Source organism: Haliotis asinina, chromosome 9 (genome assembly GCF_037392515.1).
Source record: "Haliotis asinina isolate JCU_RB_2024 chromosome 9, JCU_Hal_asi_v2, whole genome shotgun sequence".
In the NCBI taxonomy this organism is placed as follows: domain Eukaryota; kingdom Metazoa; phylum Mollusca; class Gastropoda; order Lepetellida; family Haliotidae; genus Haliotis; species Haliotis asinina.
Window position 1 is genome coordinate 40,900,658 of NC_090288.1, and position 26,165 is coordinate 40,926,822.

At 39.7% G+C, this 26,165-nt stretch overlaps 1 protein-coding gene across 1 annotated transcript in view; it reads right to left on the minus strand.

The window, feature by feature from the left end:
- Window positions 1–2,608: 2,608 nt before the first annotated feature.
- The window catches only part of LOC137297057 (mRNA-decapping enzyme 1B-like), a 117,486-nt gene continuing 93,929 nt past the window's right edge, over window positions 2,609–26,165 (minus strand). The window contains exons 5-11 of the mRNA XM_067829020.1: window positions 13,904–14,093; window positions 12,306–12,447; window positions 10,504–10,675; window positions 9,919–10,318; window positions 9,096–9,237; window positions 8,502–8,611; window positions 2,609–7,821 (exon numbers count right to left, since the gene is read on the minus strand). Coding sequence (XP_067685121.1) covers window positions 7,744–7,821; window positions 8,502–8,611; window positions 9,096–9,237; window positions 9,919–10,318; window positions 10,504–10,675; window positions 12,306–12,447; window positions 13,904–14,093 — 1,234 coding nt within the window. The 3' untranslated portion in view covers window positions 2,609–7,743. The remainder of the gene's footprint in view (window positions 7,822–8,501; window positions 8,612–9,095; window positions 9,238–9,918; window positions 10,319–10,503; window positions 10,676–12,305; window positions 12,448–13,903; window positions 14,094–26,165) is intronic.

Below are 26,165 nucleotides of genomic sequence, written 5' to 3' on the forward strand. Positions count from 1 at the left end.
ATGATGGTAAACTACTATTTTCACAGAGGGTTGTATCTCCTAATAAGATGGTTAGGGAATAAGTATGTTAATCGTTCATTTTGGCCTCCTCCTTTATTCTATACATGAGTAACCATACAGGATTTGTTTGGGGCATTATCTGATGTCTCCTTACCATCTTTTCAGTACAGCACTTGTTTGTTTTGGATTTATCACTAAATGCATATTTGAAGCTCGAGATTTCTGTAAACTTTTTGCCAATATTTGAATATGAGCTGTTGTAGATGCAGTCTAATTATCAGATGTAGATTATGTCATAATGACTTTTTGGACCTGGTGAAGTTTGTCTTTGGTCAAAGACTAGAGTGAGTAATGCATTCTCTTTTTCACTTACATTAACCACTAATCACAGCAAAAGGAAACAAACTGCAAGTTTTTGAAGAAAAGAAAGCTGGTTTCCAATCACGTGACCATGCCATTATTGTCTGTAGCTGCACAGTTTTCCATTCCTGTGGGTCAGAAAGTGCCCTTATATCTTTTCTCTGAGTTAGCATGTTGTACTTTTATAACATTAGTGTGTGTGTGTACAGCTCACAAACTTTTTACAATGGCCAGTGAATAATTTATGCTGCTTCAGCACTTTTCAAGCTTTTTCTATTCGAATATAATCTGCATATATGTGTTGATCCACTTGCCACTTGATCTCACTGCAATAAGATTTCAGGGTTTTTGTATTCTTAATGGTTTCAGTGGTACCTGAAGTGTAACTCTCTTAAGTGAATGTTAAGCAGGGCAATTGTTAAAGCCCTAAGACTGTATTGTGGAAAACCCTGGGCCCCGTTTCACAAAGATCTTGTAAGCCTAAGATCTCATAATTTTTCTCGTAGCATTCATATTTCCTATATTGCAGTATATTAGGCACAAATGCCATGAGAAAAGTTACGAGAACTTTGTGAAACAGGGCCCAGGGTCATTTGACACATTTCACTATTTGTTACGAGGGAGGATTGCACAGAGAAGAACAGCCTTGTGTACCAAAAACTATGTAGATGGCACAGCACATTGTTCGCATTTGTGCACATGCTTCATGTCCACCTTCTGATTTGGGGTTTCCTGGGTCAGTTGTATTAACAAAATTTGTAATGGACTCCTTGTAATCTATCATATTAGGATTGTTTCTAGTTTTTAAACCTCTGAAAAAAAAATGGTGAGTTAAGGGGTATATGAAATAAACTTCCCAGCAATCTTTGTATGTGTAATATCTGTCAGCACTCTGTTAAACATTTTATATTTTTAGGGGCAGTTATGGATACTGATAGTGAAACATTTGGTCAGTAGGCTGAAAAATAAATGGAAGTGCATTGTACCATGATTTTTCAGTCACCTTAAAACTGATAGGTCAGATGATGAATACTGGTGGTACAAACTATTTTTAGTCTTTTTAAGCAGTGGACATTGTAATCCAGTTCAGCTCATGCCACTCAAACATTTTCAAGCTGGCTGTTACCTAAGCCAGTGATGTCTTGGAAGAACTTCAAAATCAGGATCAAATGTGATATTCATCTCGGGATGCATCTTCAATGAACATACAATCTGTTAAAAAAACAAACACCATTAAAGACCTAACAGGAAGCAATTCCTGTTATTATATATATGATGTCACCAAATTTGAATAAGATTCCTTTTACAGATTCCATATACCTCCTTTCACTGTAATTATGTGCATTCCCAAGTTCCATGTTATGCAGCCCACTAGATGATCCATCTTGAGTATCGAATATTTGAAGCAGACCTTATATATTTTGTGAATCAAACTTCTTTCAGCAGTTTGCATATACCACCCAATCTTTCAATTATTTGCCTTGCTGATATTATAGCTATTCAAATATTTTATATGTGCAATAAAAGCTTGAACTTTGACAGACTGATTTTGTAATTAATTCCAGTTGGATGGGTCAGTAATTATATCTTTCCTGGGTAAGACCTGAGACAAAATGTGTCTGCGCTAACCCATGCTCGGCTTGAAATGCCATTCACTGGAGTGAGTTTTCAGAATCTTTGACTTGGTCAATGCATTGGTCATCATATCCCAACTGTGTTCTTTGAAGGTCATGATATCATTCACTGGGCTGTCTGGTCAAGACTCAACTGTTAAGGCATCCTGCTTTCCTTATAGCTGGAATATTGCCAAGTGAGGAATTCAACACATACATACGTACCCCAAAATTGTTCTCAGAATCCCATGATGTCATTCACTGGATTGTCTGGTCAAGACTCAACTGTTTACAGATTGTCGTCATATAGCTGGAATATTGCCCAGTGAGGAATTAACCAACAAACAAACATAACCCAAATTGGTTCTCAGAATCTCATAATTTCATTCACTGTATTTTCTGGTCAAGACTCATCTAGATGTTTACAGATTGCCGTCATATAGCTGAAATATTGCCCATTGAGAAATTAACCAACAAACAAACATATCCCAAACTGGTTCTCAGCATCTCATAATGTCATTCACTGGACTATCTGGTCAAGAGTCATCTTTATACAGCAGACCCCTTGGTGAGATAAAACTTGAGTCAAGTTAGCCAGTTCTTTCATCCACCTCAAAACAAGACAACACAAGATACAACATTCATTTTGTTTATTCTATCGTTTACTATTGTGTTCACTGAGAGAATTAAGTTCAGGTAAAATTTAAGTATGTGCATGCCGTGATGACTACAGCCTATCCAAAAACTCCACATCCTAATGACAGCCAATACTGTGTCATTTGGAAATAGATACAATGTACTTTCTAACTGACTGATATGGAACTATTCAAAGAACGCAATCAGTTCTAAGTCAAATTGCACTGTCATAAACATCAGTTCATGGAATCTTGAATGAACAATTGAAACTATAAGAAAGTGCTATGAAACATCATTAAGTATTTGTTTCCATCTTACACAATGTACAGGACTGGACAAAATATAGGAAACAAACTGAAGTCACGATGTTACAGTTAACCATGGCAACCAAAAGTTCAACAATGAAATGTTATTCAATAAATAAATCATCTGTATCAAGCAAAACTGTAAGAGAGACATTATAAAATGAATTCCACAACATAAAATGTAATACAGCACTTTACTGAAAACATTAAAATGTAAATTTTAGTGGTTCTTCTGTGAAGTAAAATATGAGGTGAAAATCCTATCAATGAAAGACATAAGCACTTGTATCATGTCATGGGACATACAGTCTACAGGCTTGAAGCTAGGTATCCTGACAAAACTCACAGACATAATCACTTCAGGATTCTCATGGATCTGATAAACATCAAAGACAAACTCTGACCTGTGGGAAGGTTGGAGGAGCATGAGGTAAAATTTTTATGCATTATTAATCCAAGACAATATCGTACAGAAAAGTGTTCACCTGGAAACGTGACATTGATCTTTCTTTTCCATTGCTCTGACTTGTCCAAAGTCTTAGTGCTAACACTGCACGAGCACCCCTACATGTTATATGCTTAACAGGCATTTTGGAAGATGCTATTTGATGAACATAGAGATTTTTCTGGGTTACATCTTCTTTTTATTGTGGAGTAAACATTGTACTCCATGTCCACCCCTTCATGTTGCTATCTGAACACCAACCACAATTCCACCTGCAGTCTTAGAAATAAGATTTTCTTAATTCTTATCATACTGTGAGTTTGGATTGATGAAAATTTTACAATATTATTTTTTAAATCTGGATACCACAATCTGGTTAGCTGATTCTCACAATAAGCCTACAACTTGATATTCTTTTCCCTTCAACCCTGTGTGTCAATAACACCTCCATCACATAAACTCAGAATATGGTCTTTAAATACATCACCACAAATGCAAAATCCACATGTTCAAAATGGGCAGTGTTTTATCTTTAAAAGCTCAATGGACGTCTGTACTTAAGTTAAGAACAACTAAAACTGCTGCTTTCTTTGCAAAATAATATCATCACTGCAAACAAATTCAGAAATAAAACAAAGGGCCATCATAATCATCTGCCATTCAGGCAGAATCACAATACCATGAAGAATTTAAAGACACTGGTTTGATTTGACAGTATCACAACTTCGATCTGTACAATATCACACAAAAATAAACACAAAATGTACACTGTTTGCTTACACAATGCAGCGAGCTCCACTTTGGCACCGACATGCTGATGAAATGACAATGTAACTCGCCACCTCTAATACCCAGGAGGAATCATTTCAGTACTACAACAACTACCTCCACTGACAGCCTTGAGTGAGTGAGTGAGTTTAGTTTTACGCCGCACTCAGCAATATTACAGCTATATGGCGGCGGTCTGTAAATAATCAAGTCTGGACCAGACAATCCAGTGATCAACAACATGAGCATCGATCTGCGCAATTGGGAACCGATGACACGCGTCAACCAAGTCAGCGAGTCTGACCACCCGATCCCGTTAGTCGCCTCTTACGACAAGCTGAGTCGCCTTTTATGGCAAGCATGGGTTGCTGAAGGCCTATTCTACCCCTGATAGCCTTGAACTACAATAGAAATATTCACATTGTCATGAGCAAAGAATAACTATGCTATTCACATGAGACCAAAAAGCCATTCTCAAACCACCTGAAGCCTGAATTTACCGGATATGACTGACTATAAGTCGGAAATTCGATATCAGAATCAGAAGCTAAAAAATCAGACCCAAAATATAAATGAGTTCATTAATCTACCCTAAGAATTCTAAAGGTCAGGTAAGTGGATGTGTACTCAACCACCAAAAGCCTAAATTCAAGTAATATTCTCCTAAAACTTGAAAAATACAATCCAAGGAATGAATGTTTCCCAAGCAAGAACAGAATTAAAAAATACTCAAGAGAAGAAGAGAACATGAAACTAGTCAAAGCACTAGTCACTGATAATATGCTGAGGGAACACAAGTTGAACTTCCTTTCCAATATTCACTGCTGGTACTGAACACTCGAAAATATTAACAACACCGGATTTTCCTGTTTTCCTTTTTTGTTTCTCTCAGTGTATATATTTTATGTTACAGGGAGACTTGGTTGAACACGTTCAGTCCTAGCAAATAGTTTAGTCTGCTAACTCCAAGAGTAATGCTGTAGAGTAATCTACTGTTAAATGCTATCCATTACTAGAACGGGCTCCACACAAAGGAGCAAACTCTCTGTGTAGTTTGAACTGACTGTCAGAGACTAACCTGGGTATTTGTGAATCTAACTGGGTATCAGGGAACCCTATCCTGGGTATCAGAGGTGGATGACAATGAGGAGGATGACGCTGGAGTAGACAGGAGTGTCCACATGAGTTCTTGACATAAATACCATGAATATACACAGTAGGGGCTGAATATCATGAATATTCACAGTATGTGATGAATAAATAGTGACAGTATGCATTACATCCATGAGATCATATTGATCGACTGAGTATGTGTTTTAGATAACATCGATATGGTAAGACTGTTAAAGTATGACACTGTCTGATGTGTAAAGGGCGTGGCAACAGGCATGGCAACATGTAGCATCAGGTTATACACAGCATGTAATACTGATCATAGAGGGCAACCAACACATGAATCTGTGATTGGTTCTTGGCGAAGAGTTTTCTCAGAAAAAGTGCTTCTCTGTTCTTTCAATTCTAGTTACACTTTACACTATCATTTAGATCTTCAGTTGCACGGACCAAGGATACTGCTCTCAATACGACTAACAGGTACCTGATATACTGCACAAATATTGATGTTGGTACCCTCAATTTGCCTGACAGGTATCAATGGTGGTTACCTCAATCTGCATGATGGGTATCTGATATACTGCACAAGTATCAATGCTGGTACCCTTAATATGACTGTCAGGTATCTCATACACTGCACAGGTATCAATGCTTATGACCTCAGTCTGTATGACAGGTATCTGATATACTGCACAAGTATCAACGTTGGCATCCTCAATATGACTGACTGGTATCTCATACATTGCATGGGTATCAATGTTGGTACCCTCAATATGGTACCCTAAGGTATCTCATACACTGCATAAGTATCAATGCTGGTACCCTCAATATGACTGACAGGTATCTGATACACTGCACAAGTGTCAGAGTTGGTACCCTCAATATGACTGACAGGTATCTGATATAGTGCACAAGTTTCATTGTTGGTACCTTCATAATGACTGACAGGCATCTGATATACTGGCCTTTTGCAAGAAATAGGTTCCGTGCAAATGGACACACTTTGGACTAGGCCAGTATTTGAGAATTGACAGTACTGATAAGTGAATAAAAGAAAACTATAAATGATTAGCAGTCAGTTCTTTCATGAAAGTTACAAATTTGACCGGGTTTAACAGATACAAAAACAGCATCCTTCATGGACAAATATCAAAATAACAGATATGTCTATGCTGTCTGTCTCTGTCATTGAACATGACAGCTTGCACTGAACATGACAGCTTGTACAATGAAATAATACACAATTATAGTGGCATACACAATAGCTAGCCTGAAACAATGAAACACTGTATGAAAAACAATGAACTGGTGACAGCTGTGACAACATCACTACCACCTTGACTCCACATAGGGTAGAAAACACATAAAACACTCCCATATTTGGATCTAATCCAACATCACCAGGTTTTTGTTTTTAATTTATTTAAAAGATGTTCTCTGAGATTCTGCAGGTTTTGGTGTCTTTTGGCATTTATTTTTTTGTGGGGGTGGGGTAGGGTGGGTCCTGGTGTTGAGTGTAGGGGTAGGTGTTGAAAATTGGGGTGGGTGGGCCCTGGTATTTATTATTGATGTGTGGGTCCTGGTTTTGAGAATAATGAGGAGTGTGTTCTGGTCACAGCCCTAGGCTGAACACATTGCAGGTTTTGGCTCTTGGAAGTCATAATACATCCTTCAAACACTTTAGAAAGTTAGGACACTTGTAAGCTATCTGAATGACCAGTTCACTAATTACTGTATGTTAGGTGCTGAAATGATGACATTTTCAATCTAATGAGAGGAAAAATGACATTATTACAGCCTTCAGACAATGAAAGGAATATTTAACACAAAAAGTTAGGAATAAAGTTATGTTCTGATTCCATTTATATGAGAGAGTTATTCGTGGTGACAGGGCTCCCAAATTAAGATTGGAATCATTCCAAAATGTCAAGCATAACTTATATGTCATATAGTTTTAAAATATTCAACAGGCAACAACTTTACATACAATAATGAGCTCAATCTAACAGCCATCTCAGTGTGAAATTGTTCATGAATGAAAATCTATACTTGACATGTCATTATGACATAGAAACACGGTTTAAATATGACTGACTGTGGAATATTGAGCAACACTGGACTAGGACATTGTCAGCAAGACTGTACCACCACTGTGGCAGGGAACAATACACCTTGAAAAGAAACACCAGTAAATGTATCTCTGAAAGCTTGGCTTACGTGGCTTTCAGGTAAATCTGACATACAATCTTTGACTATGAGAAGATATATTGCACAAGCAGTATATACAGTATTGTCACAGGCCATTGCTCATTGTAAATCAGCCAAGCGATGTGTTCTCTCATTGTACATCATGGTAGCCACTCATAAAATCCTGCATCATTCTCCTCAGTCCATATATAACATTGGCCTTTGTGTAGAGATATTCTCCTCTGTGATGCCCTCCTCCATATGTCCAGAAGGAGAGTCTCTAAGTGCAGGAACACAAGAGGGAATGGGTCTCCTGCTACGACTTATGTCCTGCCAAAGTCTTGAAGCTCTTCAGATACGCCTCATGAACGGTTGACACAAAAGAGTTGTCATTCTGAAACAAAACAATCCTTGAGTGAGTGAGGATGAAATAAAGACTTACTTCATGAATATCTACCATGGTGACACAAATGTGAGAATAGAAAACTGCTGACAGAAATAGTCAAGTAATTTGGATGAATCACTACTTAAACCATGACTAGTGGATTATTTTAAATCAATAAACTTGGATATGACCATGTGTGATGCAGCCCAGTTTTACACAACCTGGTGTACTATATCCTGAAGTGATATACACTGGTCAAATGTATCCTACCATGTTAAATCCTTTGTACTATATCCTGAGAGAGTGAGTTTGGTTTTATGCCGCATTCAGCAATATTCCAGCCATATGACGGCGGTCTGTACCTGTCAAGGGTACGTCATGCCAACCAAGGGAGGAAACTCTACCCATGCAGTGCAAAGCTTGAAGCCAATGGATGACCAAAGAACCTTTAGCAATATTACAGCAAAAACACAATGTTGTCTAAAAAGTTTGGAATAGAACCTGGTCCTTAGGCCGGATGATAAAACACTTTACTCACTTGGCTAACCAATACCCTATTTTATAGGACATATCGGACATGAAAAAGGAGATTTTGTCCACGATATTGACAAGGACAGCAGATGAAGGTCTCCCACTAATCTATGCTACTTGTGGGATGATCCTTCTGAAACCAGACACACAATTCATACCTTAATGAGATAAAGCAGAGCTTGTTGTAACTGATCTTTGGTGAGAGGTGAGTGAGTGATGGCAACTGACTGTTCCGGTTCTGAGCTGTCACTCTGGGTGCGGTCTAGAGCTGAAACAAGCATACAAGTATTCAAATGATTTACTTAAATATCCATTGTGTAATACAGTCTCATGTGATGTGCCAATGCTTTGATGAGTACAGGTGTGACAGAGCCCTGTGTTACATACCCTTTGTGGAACGATATAACCTAGTGTGATACAACCTTGTATCATATGCTCAGTTTGGACATACACTGCCTGGCATTAAACATCCATGATAAATCCTGGTACAGCATATCCCTCCAGGATATACTGTAGTTGGACATACCCTACCTGGAATGTTATATCATCATATGATGATAAAACATAGCATGATGTAGTCCCGTTTGATACAACAGTTTGATATAATGGATGTGATATAGCCTGATGTGATATATGATATATCCTGTGTAGTATACTATGAAGTGATATAGATGGTATGATACTATTAATCGGAGATATGGTATAATACTGTATCTTTAGCTGTAATGTATAAGACGTACTGGTGCACCTACCCACTGGCTGCTGTGTGGTGGGGGTGGTAGGGAGAGGGGGACTTTTCCTCTTTTCATGTGATGATGAGAACGCCATAGGAGACAGGAGCACATCGGGACATGACACCGATGAGGATGGGAGTATACCAACATCACCGGACATCTACAATGATGATGCAAGATACACAGTTGTTACTGAACCTGTACAAATACTGCTTCCCTAACTACATTTAACAGTCATTAAATATCGCAGTTACTGATAAACTAAGTTTAATCAAATGGAGCATTGTGTGGCAGTTCATACTTTGATGATATGATAAGATGTGGTGAGTGAAGTGGGTTTTAAGGTGCCTTTTTGCAATGCTCCGCAACATGACCACAGAGCTACTCAACAGCTTTCATGGAAGATGTCAAAAAGACAATGTATTGTACAGTTTCTGGTCAGTAGTTACTTTGGCATAAAACTGAACAAACTGTTCAGTTTATCATGCAATGTCACAGATAACAATGAATGAGAATCATGAAGTGCTCAGAGTTACTTCCTTTTAAAAAGACTTCTGGACATGGATGATCGGTTTTAATAATCTTAACTTATCCAAATAGTTTAACTATGTAAACAGAAAACTAAAATTCTGATACATCACAGTTTCTGTATGATAGGGTTCATATTTGTTTTAAATAGTGTCATTGCACCAGGATGGAAACAGTTAAAAATTTCAACAGAGACACAAACTACAATTCTGCAAAATTCCATTGCATGGTGCCTTTGAAAGCGTTTCAGTTAAATCACAGCATGTCTTCAAAGAGGGAGAAGCCGCTGTCCACAGTATGCAGGTGTTCTTACCATAGTAGATGGCAGCATGGATACACTATGAGCAAGTCCAGCCCCTCCCTGCTCAATGTCACTGGGTTTCAGAAGAGGAGCATCACCAGACATGGTGACATCACCTGCCTTGGCACCTGGCTGTGCTGCACCCCCAGGGGGCAGGGGCTTGGCCCTGGGGACCAGCAGCTGATGAAGCCCTGCCATGAGGGGCTTGTTATGGAGGGGGTCCTGCATGGGGATGGGGGAGGTGCCATCGGGCTTCAAGGAGTCACATCCTTCTGATCTTGGTCTTTCATGGATGTTGTGGCTAATTTGCTGTCGTTCAATCTCCTCAACAGTCTGTCCTGTTGAGATGAGTTTCTGCAGCATTGGAGGAAGCTTGTCCTTATGAGATTCTGTCTCCACCATGGAGATTGACCTATAGCACAACACAGTCATTGTGAGGATCTTGACTCAATAACATGATCTTCACTTTAGAGATATACAGATTAATTTGAACACTTTCAAGTTTAACTGCTTACGACTCCTACACTGGCCTTATGGTAAATACACACTTACCCGAAAGACTATTATCACCATGATCCTATTTTGAAAACGATCTACCTTTGTAACACTGAAGGCTTGGTAACATCTGGGAGTTCAGCGGTAGAGGCATCAACCATTCCTCCTCGCTGTTGGCTAATACTGGCCTTACGGAACAATGCCTCCAGTGTCATTGGTCCTGAAGAATCAGATGAAGGCTGGGATAGGTTACCTGACACGATGGTAGGCATTTCTGAAGGGGAAGGATATGGCATACAATTAGAACTAACAAATAAGCAGACTGTTGTGAAATAGGGTTTGCGTCATGTTCGAGATCAAGTTCAGGACACTGCCAGGGGTACAAACCTCTCATCCCACTCAAAGATGGGCATAGACAACATCCATAGAGCAGCCCACTTTCTTATTACCACTAACCAACTTAAAAAATACCAGTCAAACAACAAATGTATTTAGCTGAGTGTCTTCATTATTTTGGACTAACTTACACACATTCTATTTTTCATCACTACAAAGCTGCTAGCACATGAAGCTAATACAAACAAAACTTTGTGGGTGGTACAGCAAAAGATTTAGCCTTCTAGAGGATTAAAACATAATCCTGAAATAAAATCAGGAGTGATTTGAAGTGAATCTCAAACCACCAAGAGTAGCTTCCCTTAGATCTAGTTTCTTGCACACCTCTTGTGCAGGCAGCTCCCAACATCAAAGTTGGTGACTTTCGTTGTTATATTTCAAGTCACTTTCACAGTCCTTGCATGTAAGAGTTAGCCATTTGTATCTCAAATCAGTTTGGCATTAGATTATCATTCCAGTTGCTCTGAATATCTATTTCAAAAGACCAGTGAAAATCTGGATCAGAAGTGATCTTCAGCAACAGGACTGGGTGATCAGAGATGCTGACCCAAAGTGTCGGCAATATTTCAATTGTTAATATCTTTGCCCAACAAAACTAATTAATAAGTGTTGCATATTGCAACATACATGACAGAGAACTAAGTACTGCAGTGTACTGAAAATACTCAGCCCTATCCAGTATTAATTGTTAGACAAACAGTATCAATTAATGAAATATTTCTAAAGTAAACAGTTGACAAATTTGTTGCAAAAAATAGAAAGATCTGATTATGATTTGAAAGAGAATCAAAGCAATATACCGCTATGCATAAGTTAAAAAAAAAAAATTATTCCTTTACCAGGAAGATGGCACCTCCATAAAAAATCAGTATGACATAAATGTGTACACTTATTAACCTTGCAATAGCAAAACAAAACATTCAATATATAACATTATCGTGAACTGACTCTACTTAAGAAGCAAATTAATTATGAATCCGATGCAGCTGGAACCTTTCACGTTACAGTAATTACAGCTGCTGTTGTTTGTTGACTCTATTTCTGTGGCAACAACAGGAGTTGTGTTACAGATACCTCCAAAGTGTAAACGATGCAGTATTTATGTTCATTACATCAGAGGTGACCGGTGTTTGGACCAAGTGCTGTGTGTTATAACACTGTCAGTCAGTACAACGTTTGTTTGTTGTTAAATGCTACACTCAATATTCCCACCATATGATGGCTGCCTGTATGATGGATCAGACAGTGATTACACCATAAGCACCAACTGTGATGATATGCTCCAACTGCAGTCAGTGAGCATGATTACTTAATTCTGTGACCGAAGGGTTGTAATGACCACAACAATGCCACAGAAACTCTCTAACTGGTGCAAGAACTATACAATTCCAACAACAGAATCACAGATAACAGTATTAGATCTATCGGACCTCACCTTCTGATGAAGACCCTAACAACTCCAACAACAGAATATTAAATGAGAGTGTACGACTTATCAAAGACCTCACCTTCTGATGGAGACCCATCCAAGCTGAACTTGACTGGCGTGGGACGAACAAGGTTGACATTGCTGGTTGGGGTGGCAGTGGTAATGTGGTCAGTCATAGGGCGGGGCTTCTCCTCCTTAGTAGGGCCTGGAGCTCCTTTGGCCTGTCGACGATAATGGAACCATTTGAATTGAGAGAAGCTAATAATTGCCAGTAACTGAGCAACAATCATGACTTCAGGACTCCATAATACTTCAGATGCAAAGCCTGGAGATCCTTCACTTCCAAGAGATCCTTCATTTTCAAGGGATCCAACACTTCTCAGAGATCCTCAACCTCAAAGCCATCTTACACTTCCAAGAGATCCTACACTTCCAAAACTTATTACACTTCCAAAAGCTCCAACCCTTCCAAGTGATCCTATACATCCACACTTAAAAAGTTCCTACACTTCAACACTTCCAACACATCATACAGTTCCTAGTGCACCAAGACATCTTACACTTCCAAGACTTCTCCCACTTTCACACATTCTACAGTTCATAGAACACCTACATTTCCAAAGTCTCTCCCACCTCCAACACATTCTACAGTTCATACAGCTCCTACTATTTCAATGCATTTTACACTTCCAACAGATCCTACACTTCCAAGACTTCCTCCACTTCCTACAAATCCTACAGTTCATAGAACGTCTACACTTCCAACACATCTCACACTTCCAAGACTTCCTCCACCTCCAACACATCCTACAGTTCATAGAACGTCTACACTTCCAAGAGATCCAACATTTTAAAGACTTCTATCACCTCCAACACATCCTACAGTTCATAGAACACCTACACTTCCAAGACATCTTATAATTTCAAGACTTCCTCCACCTCTAACACATCCTACAGTTCATACAGTTCCTTCATTTCCAGAACATCTTACATTTCCAACAGATCCTACACTTTCAAAACTTTCTCCATCTACAAGACATCCTACAGTACATAGAAAACCTACACTTCCAACACATCTTTTACTTCAAAGTCTTCCTTCACATCCAACACATCCTACAGTTCATAGAACACCTACACTTCTAAGACTACCTCCACCTCCAACACATCCTACAGTTCAATCAGCCCCTACACTTCCAGGACATCTTACAATACCAACAGTTCCTACACTTCCACATTTCCAAGAGATCGTATAATAACAACTAAGAGAGCTACTGTGGTGGTGGTGTGTGTGGTACTAGGTGCATATGTATGTTTATGTTTAAGATGACAAATAATACCTGACACTAATAACAGAAGCATATTGGGGCTACCCTCACTGTGGCACTGAAACAGATCCTTACACTACTGTATGGTATTATATATTGTCAACTATTGTAGTTGATATTTTGTATTCAACCAACTCTGGAGCAATCACTTCTGATCAACACAAAGCTGGTTTGAAACTCGACTGTTTGCTTAATAAAAATTGTCATTTGCCTTGTAACTAGTTGTGAATAATGAAATAATGAATTTTGATTATTGCTTTGACATTACAACAGGTGTTTGTGAACTACTGATATAGTTCACTAGTAGGTCAAACAATGGATGCTTCAACTTCTTACATTCCTGATTATTTACCTTGACATATTCACTCTGAGCCTTGGTCAACATCTGCATTATGTCAACCTGCCCTTCACCTGGCTGGGTCCCAGGTGGCTTGTCTCGACCAATCATTTGTTTGGTAAGGTCAACTGGTTCTGTCGCCTTCTGAACTGGAGCTGGAACCTTGATGCTCTGGTCTGCCTTGCTCACAGCTACATGAAGAAACCTGAAAAACAAGAAACTCTGGTTATTCTCCTTCATACCAATGCCTCCAGTAGACTGCCCTCAGACCAATGCCTGTTGGTGAGTCCCCTCAGACCAATGCCTGTTGGTGAGTCCCCTCAGACCAATGCCTGTTGGTGAGTCCCCTCAGACCAATGCCTATAGGTCACTCCCCTCAGACCATTGCCTGTTGGTAAGTCCCCTAAGACAAATTCCTTGATGGTGAGTAAACTCAGACCAATGCCTGTAGGTGAGTCACCTCAGATCAACATCTGTAGGTGAGACCCCTCAGATAAATCCCTGTTGGTGAGTCCCTACAGACCAATGGCTGTAGGTGACTCCCTTCAGACTGTAAGTGTGTGAAAAGATGCTGGTATCGGTATACCATCACATACCTACAAGTAGTCAGTACCTACACTTGTGAACATAAACCAAGATGGAGGATATGATAACATTGCAGCAATTCCCTCCAGGGCTGGCCTTGTGTAGCCTGGGTATTTGCCCCGCTGCCCTGATGGATACAACAGTCCAGACAGCAGTTGATGAGAAAATCCTTATTCAAGTTCACAAACCTGGGTCCCCATCCACAAGGTGTTCATGCCCTCAAAATAATTCATTGTTTATCATAGGACTGAGAGAGAGTAGTACACTTTGAGGATTGGGCACCACTGCTATAATTTTCTTGAGCTAAAGCCCATAATAAGTAAGCTGCAATAATGGTTGGAACAGTCTGCCAGTGACGATTCAGTCAACCACAAAGAGACAAATTCCTACAAATGTATAACTGTCAGCAACAACTCTGCCTTATCCTGATCATTTTTTTTCTGATTTTCCACATAAGTTTTTTAATGACTGCACCTAAACAAGGCAAACAATTTGATTGCAGGCTGTTAAATGAACTACCTCATCACATCATATGTCATCTAGCATGCACAAAACTCTTGTGATATTAATGGCCAGAGACAGCTGTTCAACTCAGTGATCAGTTATGTGTTGACCTATAGGACTTCACCTGCTGTGTGGAGACATGAAATATTCAGTGCACTGGAGGCACCATAACCAGAAAGTACTTGGACTTGACATCTATGTAAAATCTGTATTAACACTGGGTGGAGGTGTACACTGCATTGTACTGATTTAGAGTCATAGCAACATTATTCACTTCCTATCTGGTGACATCAACATCCAATTCACACGGTTCTCATGACATTAATGACCTTGAACCAGCTCCATGTGCCAAATATAATACTGAGTCACCATGAATAATACATTCCACATACAGGGACTTGAACCTGGGCTCAATGTCATGAGTGAACTCATTAACCACTAGGCCATCTCGCCATCCCTAAGGATACAATATTGAAAAAATGAATGTCATACTTAGCAACAACACAGTTATGACGCAAAGGCCTGTAAACAACCTGGATTGATTTTGGTAAGGTACACAAAGTGGTTGATCGCATTGCCAATGTGAGTGTAATGCCATACTATCATCCAGTTCTCTTCTGTTAGTTTTTGTTCACAAATTGCACTATGTGCTTGACACTTACTGTGCCATGGAACACTAAAATGGTGGAAAATACAAGGACAACCCATGTATGTAACAAGATCCTGAAACTGATGACAACCTGTTATAACAACCTGCTTCTCTAATGGAAGCACCTATGAATGCTAGGCTAGAACACAAGAACAAGACCTACTTGTCTGAAGACAAAAAATACATAGCCAAGTTTCTTGAAGACATGCCCCAAACACAGTACAATATGAAGACAACCCTGATGTAGGATGACACAAGTACATTGGTATGTTTCTTGAAGACTTCATCCCCCAAACACAGTAGAGCATGAGACAACCCTGATACCAGGGGATATCAAAAAGTTTTGAGCCTCACCCTGAAAAAGCAAGATTTTGGAATTCATACTGCTTTATTTTTCAACATAGTGCCCTTCCAACTTCACACACTTCTCCCATCTGGTTTGCCAATTGCTGATTACTGAATCCCCCTGGATCCATATGAGAGCCTGGTTGCATCTTCTAACTCGTGCAGGGTGATACAACGATTTCCCATCACTAGTTGATGCACAGTGTCAATGTTTGCTAGGGTGGTACTGGTTGAGGGTCGTCCTGGACGGGGGTCATCATCTAAGCTCTCTCTTCCTCGCTGAAACTCTTTCACCCAACGTTTGATGGTTGCAGCAGAAGGGGAAGACTCCTTGTAAACAGGAGTGAGTCACTCTTCAACCTGCTTGGCTGTGTTGCCCTCCAGGACAAGAAACTTTATTACTGCTCTATATTCAACCTTGTATATTTCTCACATTCACTAGGGGGTATATCTCTTCTACAAGGCAGTGCCAATTGAAGAAATGCATCCAGCTATGTGATCCTATATGTAGCTTGGACACTAATTTACATTGTCAAGTATAAATATGCAAAGCTCAAAACTTTTTGATATCCCCTCGTATATGATGACACAAGTACATTGGTATGTGTCTTGAAGACAACATCCCCGAAACACAGTGGAACATGAACATAATCGTGATGTATGATGATGCAAGAACACTGACATCACACCTGAAGACAAAATGCCCATAGAGACACAAGAATATACCGCTGAAGAACACACCCAAATTGCCTGAAAACAACATGTGGCAAGACTGATGAACAATAACCCACATCCATGTGCTCCTTCGTAATCATGGGTTGTCTGATGGAATGTGCTTGCTTTCATGTTGAGATAACCTATTTTCACCACTCCATAGTTCATAAACCAGTCAAGAAAACTCTGTCAGCATCGCAGATACCATCATGGCAAGATTGTTACCCTTCAGGAAATTGGAATGAGGTATGAAACAAGCAGAACCAAAGCATCTGATTGACCACCCACATAGACCCTATGACAATAATGCATGCATCTGACTTACAACCCATATAGTACCTTTGACAATCGGGACACTACAAGGATTTATGAGTCTGAAACTGTGACCTTAACAAACAGATGATTCCTTTTTAAACATGCATCCTTGAAGTGTAGTAGCTCAAATCTGCAGGAAGAATTCCCCTGATCTTAAGATGAAAGTAAAGTGGTTGAGTTAGATGATGTAACATGTGTTATACTGAAGATTAAACTTTCTCAGTGTAGATGATGAAAAGAATTTGATAAGGCTTTGCATCTGCATCTTGAGTCAGCATGTGGAAAAATACCGGTTGGTCAAAGGTTGAAAGTCATTTATCAGCAATGGAGGCATAAAGACTACAGGAAAACATGGCATTCATAAAACCTACAGCGCTTCAAAGAAAATTGGAACATCCGTCAGAATCTAAAATCTGGGGATTGACAATTTGCCGCAACATAGGTTCACTGGTGGGCACAGTGGACTTCAGTACTGTTTGAAGTGAGTGAGTGAGTTTAATTTTACACTGCACTCATCAATATTCCAGCTATATGGCAGAGGCCTGTAAATGATCAAGTCTGGACCAGACAATCAAGTGACCAACAACATGAGCATCGATCTGTGCCAATGACGTGTCAATCAAGTCCGCGACCCTGACCACCTGATCCCGCATAGTCGCCTTTTATGGCAAGCATGGGTTGTGAGATGAAATTAGGTTGTCCACTCAATGTGTAAAGAAAGTCCCTTCATGTGGATGACTGCGACTGAAACCAACGGTCAAAGCCTTTGACATACCCACTAGTCGTCCACGAGACTATTCAGTTGTGCTGAGGACAAGTGAAGTTAACAATGCCAGGACTGGCTGCAAAGTCGGGAGGACTGGATGGACCTTGTATGATAATCCATGCCAAGCCTATCCTGACTGCTCAGGGGAGGTAATCCTGCAAAGTGAGATAACCATACTACCAGTGCATTGGCTAAGCCTTGAAGTGTTTCTTCAAGCCTGTCTTTATCAGCGATGGAATCTGGGGAACTCAAATATCAGCATTTGATTATGACAAAACCTTGATGTTCATACTGAATTTTGAAGACTGGTCTCAATGAAATAGGTAAGGGGATGAAAGAGAGTTTCAGACTGAAAAAAATCAGGTTAGAAATCTGCGAACCACTCTTTGATCTGAAGATGTGAAAACAGTAAGCCACTTACAGGTGTTGACGTTTGCTGTTTTGTTAGAGCAATGTTACAGTGTAGAGGTATAAATCAGTTAACCAATGGCCAAGCAAACAGCACATTTTCAACTGTTTATCTTGACAGCTATATGTCAGTACACCCTCTCTACAACTGCCATGTCCATTCTGCAAGTTCTCATCTACAATGGTAGAAAAAAACAGTCTGCTTTAAAGTTTTCACAGTCTTTTCTCAGGAGTATGTACAATGGTTTGTGATAACCTCAATTTCATTACACCTGTATTCACCTGGAAAATTTTAAGAATGTGTTACAGCACATATAGAGGATATTACATGAGCGTCCATGTCATCATACAAGTGCTTAAATGTTGGTATTTCCCTAGCGAGAGCGAGGGATATACCAATATCTATTCATGAGTGAACACTGAAGTCATGGCATCGTAGAACGTTGATGTCATGGCATTGTTCATGATGTCAGGTCACCATGACAAGTGATATTTTGCCCTGGGGCATGGTATGAAAAATATCAACCCAGATAGGATGTTCCCTGTCGTAGGTAATAAAATATGATATGATCTATGATTACACGATATGATCATTGTTTAATGTAACTTTTAGCAATATTCCAGGGGCATGTTATTGGCATAAATCACTGACAAAAAGAGCATGTAATCATTGACAGAAAGAACGTAATCACTGACAGAAACAGAGCATGTAAGCACTGACAGAAACAGAGCATGTAATCACTGTCAGAAACAGAGCATGTGAGCAGGTATGAATTATGAAGGGCACAAAACAAGGGCATCAACATTAAGGTCAGGTAGATTGTGGGTATGGTATACAATCTGGATTTGTCCAGGGCACGGGTCTCAAACATTTCCTGTATATACCGTGTGAAACAGACCTATAATCACAAGATTATGAAGAACCTCTGAAACTGGCTATAGCAGTACAGTTCTTGCACAGAAGGTTTTCTTTCTTAAACATTCTTTGCTCATGCAAACAGATTTAGGCAATTTACCTGCCTCGAATATTTTGACAGAACACTTTTTGAAAAAGGAAAGAAAAATTACATAAAGCATTGCCTTCTGTAGGAGTGGCATTCAAACAACTTGGGTCAAGTTGAAACAAATGCACCCCAGTTGGAGAAAGCAGAAGAAAAAGCTGAGAGAAAATAACACTAAATCTGACAGCTGACATCACGAGGAAGTAGAAACAGCTGAGACATCACCTGAATCCTAGTTTTCTGGGAGAGCTCCACAAGGGAGATAACTCTACTTCACAACTATGCATGAACAAGAAAACATACATAAAATGTACACCGTTATGTTTGGTATGGTGTTTCAGCAAAAACTGTTTTGATTTAATTTAGGAATCAATGTTTGGAAAAATGTTCAATGTAATGAACACTCGGTACATTTTACTAATTAGCCCACAAAACGTTTTGAACACATTCCCATAAGACAACATTAAAATAAATATATACCAAACAGCTGATCTTTTTGTGAGGCATTTTAGTTTTGTGGCCAAATAATGCAAACTGAAATTTAATATGTACAAATCTGTTTTCAATAAATCAATATCTTCAATAATGTACAACATAAATGGAACCTGCATATTATTACAGTAACCAATTACATACAACACTCTCCACAATCTAATCCATCAAAGCTTTATGAAAATGAAAAAGGTGACAACAAAGCACGGTTTACAAAGCATCATGGTCTGTGCAAATGACACATGCAGCTGTCCTCCAGATGCCAGACTGAACATGTAAACTACTAAACCTGGACGAAACAAGACTGTGACTGATATTGTGAGATGTGACCCATCTTCTCAAGGCAAGCAAATTAACTATAAAGCTATACTTAGATATAAGAGTCCCCTTTCCATTCTTGCTGAACAAGGTGAGGTGAGGTGAGGTGAGGTGAGGTGAGGTGAGGTGAGGTGAGGTGAGATGAGATGAGGTGAGGTGAGGTGAACAAACCTTGAAAGACGGAATATTATGTTGGTTGGATTAACAATTTTATGCACAGTCCAATCAAAATCAAAATTCAGTCAAAAAACAACCTGGATACTGCTGTGCAGATTTTGGATGATGGTTGGATTTCCGGAGCATGTAACCCTCTGTATCTAGATGGACAAGGGTGCAAACCGGAACTTATAGTGAGATAACTCCCTTGACATGCGAAGGTGTGGATGACATCAAGGTACGCTTCGCATTACAAACAAGTCAACTTGAACCTGTGTTTTCAATGCGAAATTTGCTAGTTGGCCATCAGGGCCTGTTGTTGCCTGCAGGCTCTAAAGTCTACAGGCCCCAAAAGAAATCTGCAGGTCCATTTTGTTAATTTCAAACCAATAAAAACATAATAGAATAGCAATAACGAAGCCTGGCACAGAGAATTTTAATTTGTTAAAGACTGGTGTTGATATTCCTTTGAGCGAAGCTCTGAAATAAACGGAAGTTAAACTGTAAGTTGTCGTAACATGATAGATCATTCCTGAATGTTAATAAAGAAAAAAAAGGAGGAAAGATTCCAGCTGAAAAAAAATGACACGTAAAGTACTGAAGGCCTGCAGGTATTTGAAACTGCTGTCCTGGACTGGCAATTATTTCGAAGGCTGACCTGAATGCTTGATCCATTAACTCATCCTTGATGACCACCAGAGGCTGCAAGTTTCTTTAAAACACAGGGATAGGAATATAACAAAACAAAACACGAAAGTCGTATACTTGTTATGTACTCTAACAGATATTTAATAACATATTTATGCAATGACAAAATAGCTATTTCAGGAGAGGTCATATTCTATTTGGCGATTAAATGCCATGTACCAACTCATTCACTTTTTATCCAACAAAAAACAACAAAAAAAACCCATGATAGCTCCTGATTACTTTAATTATAAACATGATTTGAACAAATGACACCAAAATGGATGAATAAGAAAAGAAAGCGTAGTCTGAAGAATTTTTGACATGCTAGACACTATGTTGGCGTCAAAGTAGCATGAGTTGTCTGCCTTTTGTAGAAAGTGGGACTACTCTCATAAAATTAAATCCAAAACATACCACAAAGAAATGTGTGTAGTCATGTGCCTAAAATGCCTAATGGCAGGTCCGCTACTGAATACATATTAGCAATATTTCAGCAGTATCAGTGAGGACATCGTTACGGGGGAATGCATTAACCATTCGGCCATGGCACTGCCTCAGAAGGAGATGTACATGTTGTGATAGTGACAGCAGATGCACCATGTAATATATGTCCGGCAGATGCCACCTGAGTGGAGATTGTAATATGGTTCATAAAAATTGAAAGGAAATACCATCTCTGACGTCACGTACACAAACACAATCAACATAATCTTTGCTGGATTTATTTTTACGCACTAAATTAGTTATCTTGCCACCACAAATGCAAATCAGTTTCGGTTCCAACTTTCTTTCAACACACTCTTTACTTTATCTTCATAATTATCACTTTCTCCATAATGCGTTCATCATGGAATTCTTTGTGTTTTTCACAATGCTCTGGCATCTGGAACAGGTGCATGTCATGCATATTAACTAAAACAGCCCGCTACCACGAGTAAAGACTCACCCTGGCAACAGGTTCAACAGCATGACATGTTAATAGACTTCACGAAATTGAAGTTAATCAAAATTGGTGGCTGAAGGTTAAATACTGTGTATAATCTCTAGAGAGTTCCGGTATCTCAAGATAATTTTCCTGTACATCTAACATATTGTTGTGAAATACATGCACGATGAACCTGCTAACATCTGTAAGATGCAGGGACGTTATCTTTGCCTGCTAGGATGAAGTAAATTTAGACTGGAGTTGATATGCACCCCTGCCATCTCATTTTGTAATCATCATAAAACTAAACACGAAAGATTCCCCTCAAAACAGTATATTAATAGAGCATCAAAATATGCTTATTTGAGTTCAAACTAGTTTTAGAACTAAAAGGTCAAGAAGGTCGAGTGCAGTCTATAAGGTCAGGTCAATCTGGAGGTAAAAAAGGAGCTGTCTAAGCAGTGTAAATTCCCTTAACATGAAATATTGAGTTGAGAATTGAATTCTTTTGCTTTTTATTGACAAACTGCAATAAACAGAAACCATGATATAACTGAAAGACTATTGAAAATGCCGTCCAATAAAAGCAGTACATGACTAATCAACTCACTAATTACAGTATCAATATTTCCAAGTCAAAATTCCAGCTTATTTATTAGTACATTCTGTTCTGTTCAAGTGTCCTTGTGCTGAGTTAGTTTCGAGGCAGTACACTATATTCTGTTCAAGTGTCCATGGTGCTGAGTTAGTTTCAAGGCAGTACACTGTGTTCTGTTCAAGTCACCATGGTGCTGAGTTAGTTTCAAGGCAGGGGGCTGACCTCTTTGTGATGTTGGTGGTGTTGGTGGTTGTGGTGATGTTTGTGTTTGGTGATGGTGGTGATACTGGTGATGTTTGTGTTTGGTGATGGTCACAGGTGATACTCACTAGGTAATGTTGACTTTGGTGGTGTTTGTGTTTGGTAATGATGTTGGTGATGGTGATGATGTTGGTGGCTGAGTGTTGTGTCTTTTAGGATATCACCACTGACAGTAATCTTTAAGCAAAAGGGTTCCCTACGGTTACCAACAGTAAGTTTGTCTTCATGTAGTAAGGTGGAAAATGACAGTTGAAATCAAACCTGAGTGAGTGAGTGAGTGAGTGAGTGAGTGAGTGAGTGAGTGAGTGAGTATGTGCATGAGTAAGTGAGTCGCACACACACTGCATCAAACTCAGATCTCATATGTGATGATAGAGGACACACTCACACCCTTATATAAGTATAATGTGATTAAAGGTCAGATTTCTGCCAAGAAGGCAAACAGCTTTGTTACAGAAGCTGATCTCTGGGTGGTTCATAGCATTCATCCAACTGTACCTTCCAATGGTCTTCTGGAGGACTGCCCCATCTAGCATGTTCAGTTCTGGAAGTGTTTCACTAGTGTTAGGGGTTCATTCAACCTTCCACCTGACGTGATGAACACTACTAAAAGCATACAAAGGTTACTAATGCCATGGCACTTATACTTAGCAAAATGTCAAGATAGGTAGAGATTAGGGTATATGGACATCTTCTGGAATGTTCCCAGGTAAATAAACAGACAACCTGTTGCCACTTGTACACGTCTTGTTTAGGTAACTCACTGATGAGAAGAAGTGTGGCAATGGTTGCTGTTTTCTGATGGACATGGAGCTACTAATGCCTTCAAGACATTTTCTTCCCAAGTTGCGATGAGTATATCACAGACCTTGTGTCCAGAGCATAAGTACATCTATTACATCTCAAGCTACCTCTGTCTATTACATATCAAGCTAGACAGTACCTCTGTCTGCTATACCTAAAGTTAAACAGTACCTCTATCTGTTACATCTTGAGCTAGACAGTGCATCTCTCTATTACATATCTAGCTAGACAGTACTACTGTTTTAAACATCAAGCTAGACTGTACATCTGTCTGTTAAACTTCAAGCTAGACAGTACCACTGTCTATTGCACTTCAAGCTAGATAGTATCTCTGTCTATTACACATCAAGCTGGGCAGTATATCTGTCTGGTACACATCAAGCTAGACAGTACATCTGTCTATTACATACTGAGCTAGACAGTACCACTGTCTATTACACTTCAAGCTAGACAGTTTTTCTGTCTATTACACATCAAACTAGACAGTAGCTCTGTCTGTTATACATCTAGCTTGACAGTACATCTGTCTATTACACATCAAGCTAGACAGTATCTCTGTCTGTACACCTTGAGCTAGACACTACCTGTCTCTTACACATCTAGCTAGACAGTACATTTGTCTATTTCATATTGAGCTAGACAGTACATCTGTCTCTTACACTTCAAGCTAGGCAATATCTCTGTCGTTTACACTTTAACCTAGACAGTATCTCTGTCTATTACATATTGAGCTACACAATACAACTCAAGCTAGATAGCACCTCTGTCTATTAGACATCCAGAGGGGAAGATCTACCAGTACATGTATTGCACATCGACCTAGACAGTATCTCTGTCTGTTACCCATTGAGTGTGTGTGTGCAGGCATGCTTGCATGTAAAATATGCCTCCACTCACACAACTTCAGGTAGGTATGCTGAATCCAGTCCTTATGTTATTCTTTAATGCCAAGCACAATACCAACTATTGTGCTGAGCTTTTTGACTGGTACTTAAGGTACCAAATAATCCCAAACAATTGAACAAAACCACTCATCAGCAAACCCTCCTTTTGCTCCAGGAACAATCCAGTCACCAGCAATAACCTATTTATCAACTAAAAATATCCGGTTCAAGAACTCCATATCAATGATCTGAGTTGTATTCCTGTGTTACCTCATCAGGTCTGTTACAAATACTACAAATACTAAAAGAACAGTTCTCAAGCCACAAACCACTTTACATAGCCAGACTACAAAGGGACAACACATCCTATTGCCTGGAACATCTCAGGGAAGAGCTCTTAATGAGCTCCAGCTGAGGTTTACAGAGGGCTGAGATACTGGTACAGAGTGAACTGTGGTCTCGTAATTGACCTCGTAATTGACCTCGTAGGTTGGTTGGTACAATCTCAGGTTGGCTGTCATACATGCCACTGCCACCGCAGTCAATGCCTCCCATCCACCCTCCTCCAGGTGCCTCTCATCCACCCTCCTCCAGGTACCTCCCACCACCCCAAGGTTGACTACACTTCGTGCCTCCCATCTCACATTCCTCAATGTGCTTCCCACCAACCCCAAGGTTGACTCACCTAGTGTCTCCCACCTCACCCTCCTCTAGATGCCTCCAACCACCCTCAAGGTTGACTATACGTGGTGCCTCCCATCCACCCTCCTCCAGGTGCTTCCCACCACCCCCAAGGTTGACTATACGTTGTACTTCCCATCCACCCTCCTCCAGGTGCTTCCCACTTCCCCTAAGGTTGACTATACGTGGTGCCTCCCATCCACCCTCCTCCGGGTGCTTCCCACTCACCCTAAGGTTGACTATATGTGGTGCCTCCCATCCACCCTCCTCCAGGTGCCTCCCTCAACACCCTAGACTGACTACACCTGGTGCCTCACTTCCATCCTCCTGCAGGTGCTTCCCACCACCCCCAAGGTTGACAATACCTGGTGCCTCACATCCACCCTCCTCCAGATGCCTCCCACCACCCCCAAGGTTGACTATACCTGGTGCCTCCCATCCCCCCCTCCTCCCAACAGTTGCATGACATAACCGTTCAAAATCCATTAACCATGATTTTAAGAAGTATTCTCATACTAATGAAAAGCATCCTAGAAGGTCAATATTTTATTTCATTTAATTTGTAGGGACATAAAGGAACATATTCTATGTACTCTTAATCGTTTAAGATTTGATTTGGTTTCATCTTTTTTGATAAATCAAAACAAAGTTATTGAATTATTGAATGCATAACATCAGAGCAATAAGTACAATAAGTGCACCATTCTCTACACCAGACACTGTGTCTTCGAAGGGATCATCCATAATGTGAAGCACTTATCTTGTAACCCTTGCTTCAGTCATCAAAGCTTGCAGGTGAGAGGATGTACAAAACAGTAATACAACAGGTAAGGCACTGAATATAAACACCTCTTGCAGGTTATAGGGAATACAAAACAATTATACAATAGATTGGGCACTGAATGTAAACACCATTTGTAGGGTAAAGGGAATACAAAACAACTATACAATAGGCAAGGCACTGAATATAAACACTACTTGCAGGTTACAGGGAATAGAAAACAATTATACAGCTGGATGGGGACTGACTATAAACACAAATTGCAGGCTATACCGAATACAAAACAGTTATACAATAGGTTGGTCACTGAATATAATCACAACTTGTGGGTTAGGAGAAATACAAAATAATTATATGATAGCTTGGTCACTGAATATAAACACCACTTGCAGGTCATGGG